The sequence below is a fragment of the Peromyscus maniculatus genome, chromosome 1 (assembly GCF_049852395.1).
Source record: "Peromyscus maniculatus bairdii isolate BWxNUB_F1_BW_parent chromosome 1, HU_Pman_BW_mat_3.1, whole genome shotgun sequence".
Taxonomy (NCBI): Eukaryota; Metazoa; Chordata; class Mammalia; order Rodentia; family Cricetidae; genus Peromyscus; species Peromyscus maniculatus.
Window position 1 is genome coordinate 116,136,629 of NC_134852.1, and position 23,397 is coordinate 116,160,025.

Genomic DNA, 23,397 nt, shown 5'->3' on the forward strand with positions numbered 1-23,397 from the left:
CCCCTCCATATCACTTTGTACCTTTCTTCCAAAAAGCACCAAATGTATAAGGCTATGGTGAACAATGGGAAAATGTGGATGAGTAATGGAAACGGGGAAATATACATTATAGCAAAGAAACAGAATCATATTTATTTATTTATTATTTATTTAAAATTTTTTCATTTTACATACCAACCACAGTTCCCCCTCTGTTGCACAAAATCTAATAGGTCTTATAATAAAAAAAAAACCCAGAGTCAGATATTGGGGTAAATGCTGAAAAAACAGAGATACAAAGGAACAAGCCACTGCCACATCTCACCTCACCAACTCCACGAATCATCTTATGTAATGCTCCTATCCCCCCCCCCCCAATCCACTCCTCATAGGGGATAAGGCCTCCCTTGGGGAGTAAACACAGGCTGGCATACCAAATTGGGGCAAGACCAAGTCCCTTCCCACTGCATCAAGGCTGAAAGGTATCCCATCATAGGAGATGGGCTCCAAAAAGCCAGTTCATGTAACCAAGATAAGTCCTGGTCCCATGGCCAGGGCCCCCACAAACAGATCAAGCCACACAACTGTCACCCACATTCAGGGGGCCTTGTTCAGTCCCATGCTGGTTCCCCAGCTGTGAGTCCAGAGTCCCTGAGCTCCCACTAGCTCAGGTCAGCTGTCTCTGTGGTTATCCCCATCACGATCTTGATGCCCTCTTGCTCCTATAATCCATCCTCCCTCTCTTCAGCTGAACTCCAGGAGCTCAGCTCAGTGCTTGGCTATGGGTCTCTGCATCTGCTTCCATTAGTTACTGGATGTAGGTTCTATGATGACAATTACAGTAGTCACCAATCTGATTACAGGGGAATACTAGTTCAGGCACCCTCTCTGCTGTTGCTAGGAGTCTTAGCTAGGGTCATCCTTGTGGGTTCCTGGGGATTTCCCTAGCACCAGGTTTCTCAGGTGTGTGGATTAATGCCAGGGTCTTCAATTAGATTCCCTTGATCCACATGTCTGTTCTTAGGCCAATATCAAACTGTTTTTATTACTATAGCTCTATAGTAGAGCTTGAAGTCAGGGATGGTGATGCCGCCGGAAGTTCCTTTATTGTAGAGGATTGTTTTGGCTATTCTGTTTTTTGTTTTGTTTTGTTTTTGTTTTTCCATATGAAGTTGAGTATTATTCTTTCCAGGTCTGTGAAGAATTGTGTTGGGATTTTTTTTTTACTTACTTACTTACTTACTTACTTACTTATTTATTTATTTATTTATTTATTTTTGGTTTTTCATCTTTTTGTTTTTTTTTTTATAAAATCCCAACACAATAATATTATGTAAAACTGAATAGTATTGTGTTGGGATTTTGATGGGGATTGCATTGAATCTGGAGATTGCTTTTGGTAAGCTTGCCATTTTTTTTTTTTTTACAATGTTGATCCTACCTATCTAAGAGCATGGGAGATCTTTTTCCATTTTCTGATATCCTCTTCAAAGACTTAAAGTTCTTGTCATACAGGTCTTTAACTTGATTGGTTAGAGTTACCCCAAGATATTTTATGTCATTTGTGGCTATTGTAAAGGGTGGTGTTTCTCTGATTTCTTTTTTATCATTTATCATTTGTATATAGGAGGGCTACTGATTTTTTTGAGTTAATCTTGTATCCTGCCACATTACTGAAGGAGTTTATCAGCTGTAGGAGTTCCCTGGTAGAATTTTGGGGGTCACTAATGTATACTATCATATCATCTGCAAATAGTGAAAGTTTGACTTCTTCCTTTCCAATTTGTATCCCCTTGATCTCCTTTTGTTGTCTTATTGCTATAGCTAGGACTTAGAGTACTATATCGAATAGATAGAGGGTATACAGACTTGTCTTGTTCCTGATTTCAGTGTAATTGCTTTGCGTTTCTCTCCATTTAGTTTGATGTTGGCTGTTGGTTTGCTGTTTATGTATGCTCCTTGTATCCCTGATCTCTCCAAGACCTATATCATGAAGGGGTGTTGGATTTTGTTGAAGGCTTTTTCAGCATCTAATGAGATGATCATGTGTTTTTTTCTTTCAGTTTGTTTATATGGTGGATTACATTGACAGATTTTCGTATGTTGAACTATTACTGCATCTCTGGGATGAAGCCTGCTTAAATTGATCATGGTGGATGATTTTTTTTTTGATGTGTTCTTGAGTTTGGTTTGCCAGTATTTTATTAAGTATTTTTGCATCAATGTTCACGAGGAAGATCGGTCTGTACTTCTCTTTCCTAGTTGCATCTTTGTGTGGTTTGGGTATCAGGGTAACTGTAGCTTCATAAAAAGAGTTTGGCAATGTTCCTTCTGTTTCTATTGTGTAGAACAATTTGAAGAGTATTGATGTTAGCTCTTCTTTGAAATTCTGGTAGAATTCTTCACTAAAACCATCTGGCCCTGGACTTTTTTTTTTTTTTTTTGGTTGGGAGACTTTTGATGACTGCTTCTATTTTCATAGGGGTTATGATCTGTTTAAATTGTTTATCTGATCTTGATTTAATTTGGGTATGTGATACCTATCAAGAAAACTGCCCATTTCTGTTAAATTTTCCAACTTTGTGAAGTACAGATTTTCAAAGTATGCCCTGATGATTCTCTGGACTTCCTCAGTGTCTGTTTTGTCTGCCCCCTTCATTTCTGATTTTGCTAATTTGGATATTCTTTCTCTGCCATTTGGTTAGTTTAGATAAGGGTTTGTCTATCTTGTTGATTTTCTCAAAGAACCAACCCTTTGTTTCATTGATTCTTTGTTTCTATTTTATTGATTTCAGCCCTCAATTTGATTATTTCCTGTTATCTAATCCTCCTGGGTGAGTTTGCTTCTTTTTGTTCTAGAGCTCTCAGGTGTACCGTTAATTCACTAGTATGAGATTTCTCCACTTTCTTTATGTAGGCACTTAGTGCTATGTACTTTCCTCTTAGCACTGCTTTCATAGTGTCCCATAAGTTTGGATATGTTCTTCACTCATTTTCACTGAATTATATTAAGTCTTTAATTTCTTTATTTCTTCCTTGACCCAGTGATGATTCAGTTGAATGTTGTTCAGTTTCCATGCGATTGTAGGCTTTCTGTGATTTGTGGTGTTGCTGAATTCTAACTTTAAGCCATGGTGATCCAATAAGGGACACATAGTTACTCCAATTTTTTTGCATCTGTTGATGTTTGCTTTGTCACCGATTAGGTGGTCAATTTTAGAGATGGTTCCATTGGGTGCTAAGAAGAAGGTATATTCTTTGGTGTTTGGGTGAAATGTTCTATAGATGTCTATTAAGTCCATTTGAGTCATAACAGCTGCTAGTTCCCTTATTTCCTTGTTAAGTTTCTGTCTGGCAGACCTCTCCAGTGTTGAGAGTAGGATGTTGAAGTCTCCACTATTAGTGTGTGGGATTTGATGTGCAATTTAAGCTTCAGTAATGGTTCTTTTACAAATGTAGGTGCCCTTGTATTTGGGGCATAGATGTTCAGAATTGAGACTTCATCTTGATGGATTTTTCCTGTGATGAATATGAAATGTCTGTCTCTGTCTCTTTTGACTAATTTTGGTTTGAAATCTACTTTGTTAGATATTAGGGTAGCTACACCAGCTTGTTTCTTAGGTCCATTTGATTGGATAGTCTTTTCCCAACCCCTTACTTTAAGGTAATATCTATCTTTGATGTCAAGGTGTGTTTCTTGTGTGCAGGAGTGGGATGGATCCTGTTTTTGTACCCATTCTGTTAGCCTATGTTTTTTTTTTTTAGGCAAGTTGAGTCCATTGATATTAAGAGATATCAATGACCAGTAATTGTTAATTCCTGTTATTTTTGGGTTTATGTTTGTTGGTGGTAGGTAGGATGTGTGTGTTTCTCTTCTTTGGGATTTGCTGGTGTAAGGTTATCTATTGCCTGTGGTTTTGTGGGTGCAGCTAATTTCCTTGGGTTGGAATTTTCCTTCTAATACTGTAGATGAATTTCTAAATGGTCTTAATAAATAAAAAATACAGAGCCAAATACAGGGGTGAAAGCCTTAGCGATATCAGGGAAATAGGGAAAGCCACCAGCCAACCTTACCTCACCAACTCCGCAGCTTCCAAAGAGAGCTACTTGCTGTTTCCTCAGGCATATATGCTTTGCTGTTCTGCCATCTGATTTGCTCTCTGTCTAGCTATATCACTTCTTCTTCCTGACCAATTCTGTCACTTCCTGTCTGTACAGACCTCCAGAACTCTATAGTTGGTATTGGGATCACAGGCCTGTGTCACCACACTTGGCTCTGTTCTCTAGTGTGGTCTTGAACACACAGAGGTCCTGCCTGCTAAGTGATAGGATTAAGGTCGTGTGCTACCACTGCCCGACTTCTTTGTTTACTTAAAATAGCTTGATGTTTCCTCTGATCTCCAGGCAAACTTTATTTATTAAAGTACAAATAAAATATCACCACACTTCCATTTTTTTGTCTAATAAAAATTTTAAAAATAAAAAGTTATAACTAATACAAGAAAAACTACATACAATAAGTACAATAACTATATACAATATATATATATATATAAGCAATAAATACATCAACAATGTCTAGTCCATTTGCATTTGACAAATTCAGAGAAAATATTCCATTTTCCATCCTACTTTGGTAAGTCAAAAAATGTACCTAATTCACTTTCTATCCTATCTTGTATTACCAACAGAAAATCATCTTTTTTTTTTTTTTTTTTTTTTTTTTTTGGTTTTTCGAGACAGGGTTTCTCTGTTTAGCTTTGTGCCTTTCCTGGAACTCACTTGGTAGCCCAGGCTGGCCTCGAACTCACAGAGATCCGCCTGGCTCTGCCACCCGAGTGCTGGGATTAAAGGCGTGCGCCACCACCACCCGGCCAGAAAATCATCTTATAATGTCTTTCAAACTTATACACTTAATACCTCTTAGTGAGTTTCTTTTCTGAATTTCTTAACAAGGAAAACTGTAACTATAACTGTCTAATCTTCAACTCCTTCAGAGACCCGAGAAGGAAATAATATTACCTAGTAAAATAGGAAGTACAAACAAGTGACTTCTAAAAAATAAGTTATGACAGAAACAGCCAGCTGCCTGGACAGTCACCTGAGATTTCTCTGCAACGTTGGGGCATCATCTTCAGCTTACAGGCTTAGCATATCTGACAGACTCATTTGTGAAGCAGGATGTATACAAGGCCTACAGCTCGACCCCACATTTAGTGTGTGTATTCCATGTATCAGATAAACTTGAATTCTGCCAGTGTCATGTCATGATTCAGGATTTTAAATTCTGGAAATTGCTGGTGTTTTTGGAACTCAGCTGCCCATTCTTATTGGCCTGTGGGTGGCTTCATCTCGGCATCCCCATTCTCTTCATCCCATTCTTCTCGGCTTGTGGGTGGCTTCATCTCCTTTATTAAATACCAGTCTACCATTGAGAAGCCAGACTCTGTCAGCCTAGTTACTCCTCCAAGAATTACTGTTCCACTGCACACCAGGAGCCATCCATCCACTGCTTGCTCAGCTGCCTTTGAAGAAAGGGGCATTGTACCTTTTCTGGATTGTAAAGCCACTTCAGTGATGGTACCATATTGTCCTGGCCTCAGAGAACACCTATTGCCAAAGCTACAACCACACTTGTCTTGGCAAGGATCGGTTGGTAGTCCTTCGTTTTGTGTCCTATTTGTCCATTTTGTGCAGTTAGTGCTCTTAACCTCTGAGCCATCTCTCCAGCCCACTATTTGTCCATTTTGGATAGCATACTGTCAGCAGTTGATGGAAGGGCACTTTCTTGCCCAGTGGCTAACTTGCCACAGTGAAAGTTAACTCCATATGCAGTTTCTTCAATGCCCATATCTTCTCTGAAATAGATTGGTGCTGCCAGGAGCAGATGTGTCTCATAGTCATAAACAAAGAAAAAAAATCTGTTATTAAAACATTTTAAATGCCATATTCTGTAGATCTCTGAAGGGTTTGAAGATAACCTGTCTATCTAAAATATATCTCTGCTTGACCTTGAAAACATACCTAATATGACTACAAGTTCAATTGTAATGTCTAACTACTAACTTTCATTTCTTTATATCCTAATAGTTGGTAAATATAACATTCAAGGATTAGCAAATTGCATTACATTGTTAAATGAACTGTATAGGTTAGAAATATACATACAGTATTTGCTAACAAAATCAATCTCAAATTTGCATCAATATATATAATTTGTATACAATATACAAAAATCCAATCCAATGTAAAATATTCAAAACTAGTAGTTGTCTTTTAAAAGTAAATTCAATAATCTACATTTTTATCTGTATCATATCTATATCCTCTCTTTTTCCTTATCAGAGTAGATTCAATAATCTACCCTTTATTCTATCATTTCTATTTTTTTTTTCAGAGTAGATTCAATAATCTACCTCTTATCTCTAATACTTTTTGTCGGGCTGGATTGTGGGTAGGTATTGTTTAAATCTGTTTTTGTCATGGAATATCTTGTTTTCTCCATCTATGGTGATTGAAAGCTTTGCTGGGTATAGTAGTCTGGGCTGGCATCTGTGGTCTCTTAGTGTCTGCAGAATGTCTGTCCAGGACCTTCTGGCTTTCAGAGTTCCTATTGAGAAGTCAGGTGTGATTCTGATAGGTCTGCCTTTATATGTTACTTGGCCTTATTCCTTTGCTGCTCTTAATATTCTTCCTTTATTCTGTCTGTTTAGTGTTTTGATTATTATGTGGCAAGGGGACTGCTGGGGGATGTCTTTCTGTGTACTATGAATATATGTTATCCCCATTGGTTAATAAATAAGCTGCTTTGGCCTATGGCAAGGCAGCTTAGAGGCAGGCAGAAAATTTGAGAGAGACAGGAAGGAGAAAGGTGGAGTCTAGAGAGACGCCAGCCACAGCCGAAGGAACAACATGCCAGCAGACTGGTAAAGCCATGGAATACATGGCAAAACATAGATTAATAGAAATGGGTTAATTGAAGATATAATAGCTAGCTAGCAAGAGGCCTGCCATAGGCCATATAATTTGTAAATAACATAAGCCTCTGTGTGTTTACTGAGAACCAAGTGGCTAAGGGATGTGGGCAGGAGACATTCATCCTGACTGTAGGGCCCGGCAGGACCAGAGAAACCTTCTGGCTACAAGGGGACTTTTTTTTTTTTTTTTTTTTTTTGTCCAGTCTATTTGGTGTTCTGTAAGCTTCTTGTACCTTCATAGGCATGTCCTTCTTTAGGTTGGGAAAGTTTTCATCTATGTTTTTGTTGAATATATTTTCTATGCCTTTGAGCTGGAATTCTCCTTCTTCTATTCCTATCATTCTTAAGTTTGGTCTTTTCATAATGTCCCAGATTTCCTGGATTTTTTTGTGTTATGAGTTTGTTGAATTTAACATACTTTGACCAGTGAATCTATTTCATTTATTGTATCTTTGATGCCTGAGATTCTCTCTTCCATCTCTTGTATTCTGTTGGTCATGCTTGCATTTGTAGTACCTGTTCATTTACTCAGCTTTTTCTTTTCCAGAGTTCCCTCAGTTTGTGTTTTCTCATTGCCTCTATTTCAATTTTCAAGTCTTGAACTGTTTCCTTCACCTGTTTGTTTTTCCCCCCCTTAGCTTTCTTGGTCCATTTGATTGGATAAGGTATTTATTGATTTCTTCCATTTTTTTGTTTGTCTTTTCCTCAACTTCTTTAAGGGAATTTTTTATTTCCTCTTTAAGGGCTTCTATTATCTTCATAAAGTTCTTTTTAAGGTCATTTCCTTCTGCTTCCTCTGTGTTGGGATATTCAGGTCTTGCTGTTATAGAACCACAAGTTTCTGGTGGTGCCATACTGTTCTTTATGTTGTTGAGTGTATTCTTACACTGCCATCTACTCATCTCTTTCTCCAATCAGTACAGGTAGAGCCTATGCCTCTGGGAGTCCCTCTTCTTCCAATCGGTGCAGGTGGGGCCTGTGGGTCCACTGGTCGCTGGTGCCAAGGGGGATAGTTGGCAAGGGGAGGGAGGATGCTGGTGTCTGGTCTCTGGGGCTGCAATGGGTGGGGGAGGGGCACGGTATGTGACCTGGAGTCTAGGGACTAGAGAACTGAGCTGTCCAGCCAGGAGCTCAGGGACTCACCTCTTCTTCCAATCCCAGAATCATATTAAAATCATATACTAGACATTGGTGTCCTGAATTTCTTTAGTTAGCCTCTGCTGCTGTATATTTCCCAGAACCATCTCCTTCCCTCCAGTTCTTTCAATATTTGTTCCACTTGCTCATCAGCCCTTTTCTTTCCACTTGAATGTTACCCCAAATGCAGTTCCTTTCTGGTCCAAACTCTAATCTTTTTTCATTGCTATGCAGAGCCAATCATTTTGAATAAATAAACCTCTCATATCTTGCTAAAACTAGTGGGGTGGGAGTTGTTACTCCTTCCCCAGCCAAATACTACATTTGAGGTGTTTTTACAAACTAGCCACAAGTTTTGTTTTTAATACAATGGCTTTTGAAATAGCACTTTGTTTTAGTGTCTGTCATATAAGTCTTTGAAAAAGGTTCAGGACTGGCTTCTGAGAAGTGAATTAGTGTCCCATTCTCAATTAGATGATCTAAACTTTCTAGTAAGCTTTCAGGCCTTGCAACTTCTCTTCATACCAGTGTGAACAGGGCTATTTACCTATGTTACATAATTTCCACAGTGTTCTGTGTAAATTGTGGCCCTGGAGTTCTCAAGGTGCTAGTGCCCTCTTCCTATCCTGGTCAACTTATGATGACCAGGTTCAACCTCAAGACTCAGATGAGTTTCAAAATGGGGAATGGGTGTGGTAGAAAGTTCAAAATAAATAGGGGTCTCCTTTCTTACCTTTCCTAAGTTCTAGTGTCTTGCCTTGGGTCCTACATTTTCTCAAGATAATTAATACCATGAATTATTTATCTGATCAAGGAGTCCTGCTATTCCTTGGTTCCTTATATCACACCTTATATAATATAGGAAGCTCCAAATATAGCTAAGAGATTTTCATACATCTCAGGGGTCCTTCAATTAGATCCCTTGGTCATTCACTAAATGGTCCTAATAAAGCATCCATCTAGTGTTTCCCATGCCCAAGAAATGTCACTACTATTCCCTTAATCATCTAAGCCAAATCCCCAGAATCATTCTGGTCTCCTCCAGTTTTTCCCTTTCTCATACTCAATTAGTCCATTTATTCATTGGTATTACCAACAAAATTAATTGAACTCTATAACTTTTGCCCAGGCCCTCAAAATTTATGTCTGTATTTGTGTTTATATCTACATCTAAATAGATGGATAGGTCGGTGGGTAGATAAAAAGATAATACATTATTTGCACAGGAAGCAACTGTCCCTTTTTAATTTACTAATGAGAAAACAGAAATCCAAAGAGGCTAATGGACATAGTTTAGACTTGTCTAGGCAATTTTAAAGTTATTCATATTATGACAGAGAAAGTCCAGAGTGTCCTAAGATATACCAAGAAGAGTTTTCCAGAGGGAAGGGAAGGAAGAACAGGAGAAGGAAGAGGATGCAGTCTCAGTATATAGCACAACATGTATAGAATGAGGTGGATGTTAAAAAACATTCCCTTAAAATGTAAACAACAGCCAGGCAGTGGTGGCGCATGCCTTTAATCTCAGCACTTGGGAGGCAGAGGCAGGCAGATCTCTGTGAGTTTGAGGCCAGCCTGGGCTACAGAGTGAGTTCCAGGAAAGGCTCCAAAACTACACAGAGAAACCCTGTCTTGAAAAACAAACAAACAAAAAGTAAACAACAATGAAGTACAACAAAGGTATTTTCTGAGGTAATATTTGGACAGGTATAAAGTGAGGTGGAGAAGAAGAACATCTGGACTGAAGCATCAGTGTGAGCGAAGACACATAGACTAGAGAACATTCACCACACTAGAGAAACTCAAAGTCAGGAATGGCTGGAGAGTATGGTGCTCAGGGAAATAAAACAATGAGCCTAGAAATATGAGTAGCCAAGAAGGTGAATGTTAAGACATAAAGACAATGAGATTCAGTTAAAGAAAACCAATTAGGATGCAGTGTGGTGAATGATTGGAGGAAGGGAATAAGGGCAGGAACCAAGGTACCCAGTTAGAAAAGTAGTGTGCAGCTCAGGAGAGACCCTGAGTGTCAATGGGCATTGGGAATGGGGATAGAAATAAGAAACATTCAAGAGGTATAATGGGAAGATCTACAAAGAATGAGCTAGGTTTGAGGAAATAAAAGAGATGGAGCCAAGAGTAGCAAACAAGATATCTTCTGTGAGTAATATGAGTATATTCTGTCAAAGTTCTTTGAAAAAAGGACACAGAGGAGTAAGATTGCAAGACAACTAAGGAGTCATGAACACATTCATTTTAGGGACATTTAGAGTTGGAGAAGCCTATGAGAGGCTTAAGTAGATGGATACATAGTGCAAAGCTGGGGAAGGAATGTGGCTCTAGAGATATTTGTTTTTTTTTTTTTTTAAAGATTTATCTATTTATTATGTATACAGTGTTCTGCCTACATGCATGCTTGCAGGCCAGAAGAGGGCACCAGATCTCATTACAGATGGTTGTGAGCCACCATGTGGTTGTTGGGAATTGAACTCAGGACCTCTGGAAGAACAACCATTGCTCTTAACTGCTGAGCCACCTCTCCAGCCCCCGAGATTTGAGTTTTTAGAGTAATGATATGGTATAGGAAAACACTATCCCACACAGTACAATCGATCAAGACCATGATATTAGAGGATGTGCAGAAGTGTAAGATGAGAAGAAATGGGGGCCTGAAAGCTTTTATTAAGGAAATAGTTTAGGGATCACTAAAGAGACAGAGAGATCCAATGTCATGAAGGCCAGGGGAGGAGAAAGATTCCAGAGGCAGGGGCAGTACTCTCTGACAACTGTTGCTAAGAAGTCAGGAAGAGAAGATTTGTAGCAGAACAATTACACAAGCTTTGGAGTTACTTGTTTGGCAATAAGATGGCAGGAAAAGCAATCCCCTCACACATACACTTAAGGTTTCTGCTACTGGATGTATAAGTCACAGACCAGAGCAGAAGCTCTGTCTATGGCCTACTGGGAGTTTGACTAGGTCATGCTCATGATATCTCTGTGGGGGTGGTCTAAAGCCCAGGGAATGGAGCTGCAAGGTCTGGACCTCTGTTCACAGAACATTGGTATGTATCAAAGCCAGCTCGATCAAGTCAAGCAGCTATACAAGCAGAAGATGACAGAATGTCAACACCAGGAGAGCCTCATTGAGAATCTGGTCAGGCAGCAATGTACCCTACAGGCTCAACAGGAGGCTTTCCTGGAACAGGTAGGCTCTTCCTGCTACCAGCTCTGCTGAGGAGAGGACAACCACTCAGGATACTCAGTGGACAGAATGGGGTGACTAATAGGGCTCTTGGCATGGAGGTCAAGGTTACAGGGTGGCTTGGGAATGGACCCTCATGAGGAACCTTAAGAGAGATGAGTCCTCTTGGAAGCATCTCGAAGAATGAGCAGAACATCGCAGGATCTCTGTAGCATGCATCTGTCTTCATTTAGATGGGCAAGGCATTTCTAGGTCCTTTGAGCAAGCTGCAGGTGGCTGACTTTGAGGAGTTAAGAAGCTATCGAGCCCCACCAGAATCTGTAGTCCAGGTGACGGATGCATTGTGTGAGCTGTTCCATCATGAGACAGGCTGGGCCAATGCCAAGCAGCTGTTATGTACCGAGGATTTTTATCAGGTAGGAAAAATAAGGTACCATAAAAGGAGAGGGGTCACATAAAGGGAGAATTGGGCAAGATTAGCCTATTGAGTCAAGGTAAAGAGCACCTATGTCTTCCCTTCTCCCCTTAACACATGTCCTCCCAGGAGCTGGTATTCTTCCCCAAGGAGAAGCTGACTGACTCAGAGCTGATAAAGTTAAACCAAGCTCTGAAAGCTCCAGGTATGCGTGATGCAGCCTTGAGGTCAGTAAGCATCCCTGCAGCAAACCTGGCAGTCTGGCTCTTGGCTGTTCTGCGCTATGGGATAGCACAGCGCCGAGGATTGCCCACTGGCCTACTACTGCGGCAGGTGGAGGCAACATTGGCTCGGGAGCAGGCCCGTCTAGGCCAGTTCCAGTTTCAGGCCCATGATCTGCTACAGCAAACTTTGTCTCTGACTAAGAAGCTAGAAGAAGCCCATGCCTTTTATAGCCTCATCATGGAGAACCTCAATCAGGCACAATGTGGAAAGTATCACAAATGGCCCATGAAATCTGCACTGCTCACACCCATGCACATGTGGACCCAACAGCTCCAGGTAACAAGCCCCTCCCAGATGTCTCTCTCCCAGTTCATTTTACATCCCACCATGTGCCTTGCTTCCTGTCCTTCCATGCCCTTCTCCATATTTTCCTCTACATATTGCCTTGTTCCCCTTGGGTAACCTTCTGTCCACCCTTCCACATACTTCTCTACCTCACTGACTATTCATGCTTTGGTTCCCTCTCCACACCAGAAGTTGAAGGATCATTGCAAGACTGTGTTTGGAGATGCCCTCTTGTGCTCAGCTGCCATTGTCTACCTGGGTCCCTTCCCACCACAGCGGCGCCACGAATTGTTGGAAAAGTGGCTGTCTCTGTGTCAGGGCTTTGAGGAAGCGCTGGAGCCAGATGATGTGGCACAGGCACTGAAGCAGAAACCTGCTAGGGTGCCACCAAAGGATCCTCTTGTGCCCACATGTACTCCCTTCAGGATTATGAAATTGCTGAGCTCTGAATCTGAACAACATCAGTGGGATCGAGACCGGAAGCCCCAAGCGAAGTCAGCCCGCTTTTTAGGCCTGCTACTACAAAGCCACATCTACTACAACAGCTGCCGTTGGCCTCTGCTGCTTGACCCCAGCAACCAGGCCCTCATCTGGTTGAATCCGCTACCCCTGAAACAGAACAAGTGGTTGGCACCACCTTCCAAAGAGAGCAGAGGTAGGCATGGATTAATGGCATGGGATAAAAGCTCCCCAACACTCTCAGCTTCCTATGGTCTGCCTTTTCATGGTGGAGATACTGAGTTTTTGTGGCTAACACATACCCTATTTTACCAGCCTGAACTATATTAATAAATTCATTCTCATTTACTGTTTTTGTCTGATTGGTTTTAGCTCATGTTACAATGGCCCTGATTTCCCACTTTTGTACTCAACAACATGGGAAATCTTGCTAACAAATAAAGCTTCAATTTTGGGTAATACTTATTACCCAAATTCATGAAACATTGAGAAATTCTTGGAAAATATTTTTATTGGCTATGTTTGAATCAGGGATCCATCTGAATAGAGTTCCTAGAAGAAAGAAATGAATCCATTTGTAAAAGAAAGATTTGGGGAGTTGAATAGATGAGAGGAAAACTGTTGCCTTATATGAACAGAGGTCTTTATAGAAATAATGAACTTCAGGGCCTTGAAAAGAGATCATTCTGCTCCTTAAATGAGTGAGGCCTAAGTCCTGCGATAGTCATCTTTTAAGAGACAGAGGACACATATACAGTCGGGAAGACCATATGAAGGAGGCAGTTATGGAGCCACAGCTGAGGAATACCTATAATTGTACTCACCAGAGGATGGAAAGGGCAAAGACAGATCCCCTCTTGAGCCTTTGGAGGGGATAAAGCTTTGCTGGCACTTTGATTTCAGACATCTGGCCTCCACAACAGAGAGAACAGTAGTTTAAGCCACTAAATTTATGGGAACTTGCTATGGTCATCCTAGAAACTTAATCCATACATCATAGTTGCAAGATGTCTACCACTCAGGTATCATGTCAAAGTTACTGCTGGCAATCTATGTCTCCTCTGTCAGGAGTGCTGGGCAGAATTTTGGTCCCCATGATTTTCTTTTTTCAAATGCTAGGAAAGCATTGTACTACCAAGCAACTTCTTCAGCCCTGACCTTTGCCTTCTGGTATGACTCCTATAATATTCAGGATAAGAAAATTTCAGATGCACCAAGGTTACTAATCAATGTGCCTTAAGAGAGCTATCATTCTGAATTATCTTGGTGAAGCTCAAGCTAATCATGAGCCCTTCAGAGCAGAAAAGAGAAAAGAAAACAGAGATTAGAAGGTCAGGGACATTCAACAGACAGTTGCTGGCTTGGAGATGCATGGGGCTTACAGATCAGCTGTAGGAAGGAAATAGATCCTGTGAACACCCAGTCAGAGCCAGGCTCAGTGGTACACACCTATGGGCTCAGGTACTCAACAAGCCACAGCAAGAGGATGGCTTGAGCCCAACAGTTTGGGGACAGTTTGGGAAACACAATGAGATCCTATCTTTAAAAAAAACCAACCAAACAACAAATAATCCACTAAACATGAAGGGCCTCCAGCCCTAGATGAGAAGACCTTCATCTAAGCCCAGTGTGTGGCTGAGCAGAGAATCTAGACAAGCTGTGCTGGACCACTAGCCTTCAGTACTTAGGGATAATAAATGGTGGCTTAAACTGCTGAATTTGCAGTAATTTGTTATAATGAATGCAACAAACTGTAGGCCTGGGCAGCATCTACTTGTAAGAGAACCTAGAGAGAAAACAAGTGCTTATCTCTTCTTGCAGGAGAAAAGGGATTGGGATGGCTATATCCACACCACCTTTTGTGGTTTCCAGTACCCCAGCCATGACTTTTCTAGTGCAATAGTTTATAGCCCTTCACTTGTAAGCCACCTCTTCAGGCACCAATTTCCCTATCAGGGAGGACATTTCTTTTAGTTGTTACTGCCAGAATAACTTATGTTTAAAAAAAAGATGGGGGTGAGTATTGACTCTTCTACTCAATCCACAGAAAGAGAAGAAATGGAGTCAATTTCAGAGATGACTAGCTCCTTTCTTGGAATTTTAAAGTAATAATGAAAACCAGCATTTATTGTTTGCCGTGTGCAGGTCCATACTGTACATCATCACAATTAATATCCAGAGCAACCCTATGGGGTTGTCACTAATATCAACTCAATTTTTTCAGATTCAAAACTGAATCATAGATCTTAAGCAGCTTTCCTAAATTGTCTTGCTCTAGACCTCCACTCATGAACCCTCTCCTGGGTAACTAGAACTTAGAAAACAAGCTTCTCCTCTAAGAAACACTCGTTTTTATCTTTTCATCCCAGCAAAGCACCGTGTGACAAACCAAGACAGTGAGGATGAAACGGAAGATGAAGGTGATGATGACGATGATGAAGATAGAAATGAGGCCAATAACCAAACAAAAGAACAGAAAACAGAGGAAAACAAGAGTGAGGAGAAAGAGAAGGAGGAGCAAGAAACAGAGAAAGAAAAAAGTGAAACAGAGAGTTCTAACTCAAGTCCATCATCTGAGACTCAGTCTCCTCCTCTCCTTACTGTGCTCTCAAGTGCTGACCCAGAGTTGGGGCCTCAGCTATTGCAGGCAGCTGCCAATGGTGAGAACCACAACCCTCATTTTCTTCCCTAATTCTGTGGCCCCCACAATCTTTTCATACCCCAATCTGACCTTAGCTTTGATCCTACATCCTACCACGTTGAAGAATCTAGATTGAGCTCTCTTATCAGCCAAGAGAGAGCTGCTGAGAAGCACATCTTGTGCAGGGACTGGGTGGCATGGGTGCTGGCAGTGTGGATAGTTGTTCTTACTTCCCTCATAGGCCTGCCTGTGCTCTTGACTAATATGGAGCTGAGCCTAGGGTGCCAAGAACTTCATGGGCTGCTATTGAGGGAGAATCTGAGTCCACCCCATGTGCAACCTGGCTTCTGCCTCTATCTGAGCACTACCCTTCCTATCCATGCTTTGGAACGAGGTGAGACCAGAGGGTAGGTTACTAGCATAGCTTTGTGGACATACTAGGCCCCCAGAATCATCCCTAAGAGGTCTTCATTCAATTAAGCCCAGAGCAGGCTCAGAACTGCAATGGAGAGCCAAATTCTCTGTCTACTCTACCCTTGACTCTGACATGGGTGAGTTTACATTTTCCATGTGACCCCAAGTACTAGGTCGTAAACTGCTGAAAGGGTTGAATGTTCTGGATCTGGGTCTGAACATGGAAATACTAGAAGAACAGATGCTGCATGAAATCTTGTGCAGAGAGCGTCCAGAGCTTGAGACCCGCTGGCAGGACCTCAAAATCAGAGCAGTGGATACCTATGAAGCTGTGGAGGCTGCTGAGGTACTTGGGGGCCCAGTCTGTGGGGTGGGATAAACATTGGAAGGGTTTAAGTATAGAGCTAGAGATGATGTTTGGGGACCATCACAAAGGTCCAGATCCATCAAACAGATTACCATATGCAGGAACGGTTGCTGATGATATTGCAACTTCAGAACCCAAAGCGTAAGAAACCGTCCAAGTTTATGAGAGAAATGGTGAGGACGCAGGCAAAGATATGTCAACTGAATGCTCAAAGGGAAGAGATAGAAGAGCAGAAGCTGGAGGAGATGGTACTCTGGGCACCTTACCGGCAGGTAGCTTGTCATGGAATGGCTGTGATAAAGGCCCTAAGTCCACTAGAGAACCTGCTGCCATTTTTCTTTATGAATTTAGAGAAGTGGTTGGCAGTCACCAGGCGGGCTTTAGACAGCATGAAACCACATGATAGCTATCATGGAGAGGACTTGGCCAGCCATATGCTGCAGTTGAAAATACATCTGACTCGCCAGTTGCTGAGCAGCACCCTGGCTGCCCTAGGCTTGACCCAAGCACCTTTGGTGGGTGCCTTGGGTGCTTTGGCCCTGCTGCAAGTGACAAAGAAGACACCAAAGCTAGAGAGGTTGGCACTGTGGCCTGGACTGTCAGCCTCTCCCAACAGAGGCCATAACACACAGATCCCTGGTGTGGTTAGGCCAGCCTGGCTAGGCTTAAGAGCCTGGCAAGAATGTGGGGCATTGGAGCTGCTGTCCCCATTTACTGGGCTTCGTGCATCCCTGGCAGGCCACTCCATTGTGTGGCAGGATTACTTGTCACTATCATCCACCGTGCTGGGTCCTGCACCTGGTCCTAATTCTGAGCCACTTAGCCTCTTCCAGAAGCTGATTCTGTGGCGTGTACTGCGACCAGATTGCCTGGCAGGTGTCCTAGCAGACCTCACCACCAGCTTACTAGGTCGGCCCCTAGATGAAGACCTGGGTGCCCCTACCATGATCTTTGAACACAGTCAAGCTACTCAGCCCATCCTGATCGTCCTGCCACCACCTGGTCACCCTACAGCCACCTTGCATCCTGTGACTGTCATCCGGAAACTAGCTGCCAACCATGACAAGGTTTGAATCTAGTTACTTGACCCAGAGTGAGTGGGCTTCTATGGACTGGGATGGAGTGTGGGGGCCGTGTCCCAGCATCCTCATGGGTCTTTTTTTTTTTTTTTTTTTTTTTTTTTTTGTTTTTCGAGACAGGGTTTCTCTGTGTAGCTTTGCGCCTTTCCTGGAGCTCACTTGGTAGCCCAGGATGGCCTCGAACTCACAGAGATCCGCCTGCCTCTGCCTCCCAAGTGCTGGGATTAAAGGCGTGCGCCACCAACGCCCGGCTATTTCTTTTTTTTTTTTTTTTTTTTTTTTTAGTTTTTCGAGACAGGGTTTCTCTGTGTAGCTTTGCGCCTTTCCTGGAACTCGCTTTGGAGACCAGGCTGGCCTCGAACTCACAGAGATCCGCCTGCCTCTGCCTCCCGAGTGCTGGGATTAAAGGCGTGCGCCACCAACGCCCGGCCTCATGGGTCTTTTTAACACAGGTACATTAGGGTTATTAAGGCATAACTCTGGGTCTATCAAGTCACACCAAGAACACTTTGACTTACTCTGTCACCTTTCTAATGGTTCCTAGACACAGAAGCACCTGCATGTGATAGCACTAGGTTCTGAAGACTGGGATCCTGTCTCAACTATAGTTAACACTCTACGCCAGGCTATGCTCCAGGGGCACTGGCTGGTGCTGGATAATTGTCATTTGATGCCCCATTGGCCAAGAGAACTGCTACAGTCCTTGTTGGGACTGTTGGATGGAGCCAAGGGTAAGTGTACTGCTTCAGGATGGCTTTGAGGATCCTCCCCTACACTTTGTCCTGAGCTTGAATTCTAAGGCTTCATGGCTGATCTCCAAGTGTAAGAGATCCATTTGGCCTTGTGTCTGATTCCTGTTGTTCCAGTCTTGAAGATGATCTGTGGACTTGTGGGTCAGTCTATTTATTACCTTAGGATTTATTCCAGGCCCTTATCTAAACTTAGTGGCTTCAGACTCGGAACTGTTAGCCGAACAAGAAAGCAAGAATATGTCTACTGTCCACAGCGATTTCCGTCTTTGGCTGATTGTATCTACTGAGGCCAGTGCTTCCTTGCCAGGTGAGGAGCATCCCTTTATGAGCTATCAAGTCCTAAGGACGGAGAGTGATGGTACTATACTGACTCAGGACTCTGCTTCCTCCACAGGGGTGCTGACCCATCACTCCATGACTGTTTTCTGGGACCAGTCCTTAGAACTGGGCCGTATCTTGATCGACAGTGTGGATTCCCAGCAAGGACTCTGCAGGCAACCCCTCACCCAGACACTACCTTTGTTCCTCCTGCATGGTCTCCTACTACACAGACAGCTCTATGGGATAAAGCTGCAAGCACACAGGGGGCGCTGGTGAGGGATCCACCAGTCCTATTCAGTCACCCAGCAAACACTGAGTACCTTCCATATGCTTGGATGAGAAAACTGATCTTTGGAACCTCCAAAGAGTGAAGGCAAGGGGAAGGCAAGGAAGTCTTCTCCAAGGACTTTGTTTGCAATCTCACTTTGAACTGAACCGTAAAAGCAAAAGCTAGTTAGTTAGAAACAGGGCTTTTTGAAGCAGAGGGAAAGACTTCAGTGCAGCTGAGGTGGACATGATGGGGATGGAGTAGAGAAAAGTGAAGCTCATCACAAAGGGCTTTTAGGGCCATGGCAAGGGGCCTCGGGTCATTCTGCAGACATCAGGAAGCCGGGGGCGGGGGGGGGGGGGACGTTAAATAGGAGAAGAAACTTGATTCTATCTGTCAAAAGCATCACCCAGGCTGCAATGTGAAGAATAGACAGAGGGGGTGGGCCTGGAGAAAAGAACACCTTTTAAGGAGGCTCTAAGGAAAAGATCATGATATGGGTGGTAAGGAATAGGGTGGTAGTCAGAATAGAGGTCAAGAATAAATATATGGTGAAGAATAAGGATGACTCCTAGACTTCTTCTTAGACAACTGGGTGGCTGGCAATACCTCTTAATAGGCTAAGAGGTAGAATAGGTTTCATAGGGGAAATGATTATTGCAATAGAAAGCAAGTTGTATTGGGGTGTAAAGTAGTAATGTCTAGTGAGTCCCCATAAGTGTAGAGCTCAGGAGAGAGGTTTGCACTGAAGAAAAGATGTAAGAGTCCTCAGTATATTGTTATTAAAACTGTGCTCTCTGTACCCCTACCCAGGAGTCAAATAACCTTGACCAACATTCTTCAGATCCAAGAGTATCTGAGGGCCAGTCTCAGTAATCCCAGTGCTGCCTTGCTAGACCTGGCTGGTGAGGTTCTCCTCCTGTCCTCCATATGGTGATTGGCCCCCAAGACCTGGAAAAGGGTGGTATGGAAGTCTGAAGGCCAGGACACATGTGATAGATAAACACACAATTTTGTTTTGAGGGGTGGTGGAAACTGGAAGAACTGAAGTTCTGATTTCATCTACAGCTTCAGTTTTCTATGGAGGTTCTTTGGAGGACCCAGAGGACAGAGAGGCCCTGATTAGCCTGACACGAGCCTGTCTGAATCCCAGGAGCATGAGCTGGGTCCAGCCACACACACCTCAGCATCTGCTGGCCACTCTGATGCCTAGCCCAGGTAAGCTTCAGGCAAATGTCCACCCTAGGATGGGGAAAAGTGCATTGTACTGCAGTCCTCACAGGAGTGTGGATAATATCCGTACCAATGAAGGTATGAGAGGGCAATGTTGGTAATTACTGGGTCAGAGGAAGGCCTACTTCCTTGGCTCTGGTGGGGACAATCTGTTTTGTTTCTCACCTCCAATTCTAAGAGCTAGGGAAGCTAGATGCCATGACAGAGTGCAAGGCCCGGATGCGTCTACTGCCCACACCAGCTGAACCTCGTGTTTGTGGACTGAATGAAGGGCCCAAGTTCTGGCTGTTGAGACGCCAGAGTCGTGCTCTCCTGAATGCGCTGCAGCAGTGTTCACCCACATGGGTTCCTTCAGCTGGCGGAGGAAGCGCCCAGCGTAAAGAAAGGCGACTTCGGCAACGCTTGGTGCAAGCCAAGAAGAGGCTGGTGGCACTTCAGGCTTTGCTGACCAACCGTACTCGATCAGGCCAGGGTGTCACCCCCTGGGCGGTGCTGGGGCCCACTGCCCACCGGCCTCTGGAGGGCTTCTTAGAGACGGAGGTGCTGGAACTGAGGCAGCTGGTGAGCATACTGCAGCGCGACCTTGACTGCTTATTGCAGCAGCTGAAGGGTGAGACCCCATGCACCTCCAGCCGCTGTGCAGCAGTGGCCCATGCTCTTTGGGCTGGACGCCTACCTCGGCCTTGGAGACCTCATGCACCTGCTGGGCCACAGCTGCCCTGGCAATGGCTGCGACAACTGTCCCGCCGTGGGCACCTGTTGATTCGCTACCTGGACAGTGACACGAGCGAAAATGCCAATGAACCAGAGCGCATATTTCACCTGTCAGCTTTTCGCCACCCTTGTCGTTTATTGCTGGCACTGCGTTGGGAGGCTGTCCTGGAGTCCTCAGTGCCCAGTCCCAATCTTCCTGGTAACCAAGGCTCTGGCTCTGGCAGTCTCCCACCTAAACGTCAGGAGCTGAACAACCACCCTCTGCATATCCGGGTATCTTGACATCACCCTTTCTGCTCCCCATTCCACCTCCTCTAAGTATCTGATTATACCCCATCCTGTTGACCCTGACTCTGATCTGACTCTCATCTTCATAGCTTTGCCTAACTGTTTTCTGGCACCCCCCAGGTCGAGAATGGCCCAAATCCCAAAGTTCCTGAGATGGGACTGCTGCTGATCGGGTTACAGCTCCAGCATGCAGAGTGGGACCAGATGGATGGGGCCTTGCAGGACAGCTTTTCCAGTCAACCCAGCCCTCTGCCTCCTGTCAGCGTCAGCACACAAGCCCTTGGGGCCAAGGCTGCACCAGTCTCAGGTGGCCTGGGTGTGTACTCCTGTCCTGTATACATGACCGGACCCCTTGGCACCACTAAGCTGCACAGCAAGAACATCCTGATGCACCTGCCACTACCCACGAAGCTCAGCCCTGACACCTGTATCCAACGGAGAGTCCACGTGTGCAGCCCAACCTTATCCTGAGCCCCCACCAAAATAAAGCTGTAGTGGTGTCAGGAATGACTTCTGGGATTTGGAAGAAGGTTGCAGTATGCAGAGTACACAATGTGGCACAAGGAGGGAAAAGGATGCTATTGATAGAGGAAGAAGGAGGACATGTACAAAATGAGGGGCAAAGGCTATGGGTACTCTGGGTACAGGGGCCTGCTTTTAGTGGTGTTTACAAGGGGACAGGGACACCTAGCAATAGCTAACATGGAATTCTGATTCCTTGCTCAGCTTTCTACTGTGGTCTCAGCACTTGCATTAAATATCTAGTGGGTAGTTTTAAATGAAGAACATTATTTGAAAGTTGCTTAAGGCATTTAGTAGCATTATTGGAATGTCCCACTTCTGCCTTACCACATTCTCCAAATGAATCATATACCCAAAACAAAGGCCAATTCACAACCCCTCACTCGTTCAACAATAACCAACTGAGCAAGCACTTCTCCATAAGAAGTGTTCTTTCAGGCACTGATGAGGCTATTCAGGGTAAAACTCCTGCTTTCCTTGGGATCTATTTCCTGTCCCATGGAAGTTCTAGGAACATGTTATACCCTTTGAAAGCACCCTCCCCAAGGGCCTCCTTCTAGGCCATTCTTTTTAATGGTCCATTTATCCATTGTTGAAATTAGCACCTTCATTATCCAGTCAGCTTTTCATAGTGCCACCAGGATTGGACTAAGCCTTCTGTGCATACACCCGTTTGGGGGATACATCATATCTAAACTTCACCACTCCACAACGAGATCTCAAAAGGTCATGTTATTCTTATAATGCCAAATGCATATTACCGCCCCCCCCATTTCTGTTTTGAGACAGGTTCTTGCTGTGTTTCAGGTTGGCCTCAAACTTGTGATGCACCTGACTCAGCTCCCCAAATGCTGAAATTAGAGGCCCAAACCACAATATCCAGCTAAAATGCATTTCTCAAAAATTCACAATTTCCTCAGACCTAAACTCTTAACTATAAACCCCCATAAAACTCAAGAAATATTCTAAAATATGACACATTTTTATTCTAAGAGGGTGGAATAGATAGACACCAAAGAAAGGTTGGACCAGAGTAAGAGTGAAACCTAGTGGGACAAACATTTAGTCCTACAGCCCATTCCCAAAAGTACCCTGGGTATGTGGTAATATATGAGCTCAAATGTTCATGGATCCATCCCCACCACTAAAGCCTTACCATTTGCAGCCCACGTGGCTTCTCTAGACCTTGCTACACTCACCGAGGCTTTCCATGGCAGATGCTCTATGTCCATGGCCTCTCTAACTTTCTGGAGTGTCCTCTGCAGCTCCACTCACTATTACAACTTTACACATTGTCAGAGATTTCCTGTGGGGATTCTGGTCCTACCATACATACATTGGCCTTTTAGACTCTCCTCTGAAATAAGAGGGAAAGCCTATAATCCCTCAACTCTTACATTCTACATGCTTGAAACTCCAGCATCACGTGGGCAATGCCAAAGTCTGCTGCTGGCTCAAGCAGTAGCTACTCTTCAATGGCCTCTGAATACCTGGATGGATGAAAACAGGGGGGCACTTTCCTAAGTGAACAGTTCTCAAAGCAAAGTCTTTTGAATGAATTAAAAACCTTTATATCCATGTGCCTACCATGGGTGGCAGCTAGCCAATTCCTGAGAAACCCTCAGGTACTTTTCTGTTGTTCTGATGCCAAATATTTGGCTGTTTGGTTTGGGGGGTTATTTTATGTGCATGAGTGTTTTGCCTGCATGTATGTATATATGCACTGCATGCATGCCTAGTCCTGTGAAGGTCAGAGAAGGTATTAGATTCTCTGAAACTAGCACTTGGGAGGTAGAGATCAGAAATTCTAAGTCATTCTCGGCTACACAGTGCGTTCAAGGTCAGAATGGGCTACAAGAGACTATGTTTCCAAATAAAATTTGTAAATAGAATTATGTACAAATCTGAGATTACATTTTAGGTATATAAACAAATTATACTCTTGGTTATATCTATTCCTGGTAAAAATACACACATACAAAGAAGAGACATTAAAACATTTTTTTCACAAATGTCACTATTTGCAGGAAGGACAAATCAGAAATAATTTGGAATAGTT

At 43.4% G+C, this 23,397-nt stretch overlaps 2 protein-coding genes across 7 annotated transcripts in view; one reads left to right on the forward strand and one right to left on the reverse strand.

Moving 5' to 3' along the window:
- The window catches only part of Dnhd1 (dynein heavy chain domain 1), a 74,245-nt gene extending 51,015 nt beyond the window's left edge, over positions 1–23,230 (forward strand). For 4 of the 6 annotated variants that reach the window (XM_042281361.2, XM_076549516.1, XM_076549519.1 and 1 more), the window contains 15 exons: positions 11,149–11,298; positions 11,529–11,711; positions 11,840–12,271; positions 12,470–12,935; positions 15,109–15,399; positions 15,622–15,774; positions 15,962–16,140; positions 16,263–17,228; positions 17,785–17,971; positions 18,168–18,299; positions 18,387–18,585; positions 19,395–19,486; positions 19,650–19,799; positions 19,993–20,801; positions 20,937–23,230. In XM_042281361.2, the coding sequence (XP_042137295.1) occupies positions 11,149–11,298; positions 11,529–11,711; positions 11,840–12,271; positions 12,470–12,935; positions 15,109–15,399; positions 15,622–15,774; positions 15,962–16,140; positions 16,263–17,228; positions 17,785–17,971; positions 18,168–18,299; positions 18,387–18,585; positions 19,395–19,486; positions 19,650–19,799; positions 19,993–20,801; positions 20,937–21,287 (4,740 nt within the window). In that variant the 3' untranslated portion in view covers positions 21,288–23,230. Of the gene's footprint in view, positions 1–11,148; positions 11,299–11,528; positions 11,712–11,839; positions 12,272–12,469; positions 12,936–15,108; positions 15,400–15,621; positions 15,775–15,961; positions 16,141–16,262; positions 17,229–17,784; positions 17,972–18,167; positions 18,300–18,386; positions 18,586–19,394; positions 19,487–19,649; positions 19,800–19,992; positions 20,802–20,936 lie in introns of those variants that run through there. The other 2 variants (XM_042281365.2, XR_013043960.1) reach the window with 2 other exon arrangements.
- Positions 1–23,397, reverse strand: part of Rrp8 (ribosomal RNA processing 8) — a 46,404-nt gene that overhangs the window by 7,831 nt on the left and 15,176 nt on the right. The gene's annotated exons all lie outside the window — the stretch shown is intronic.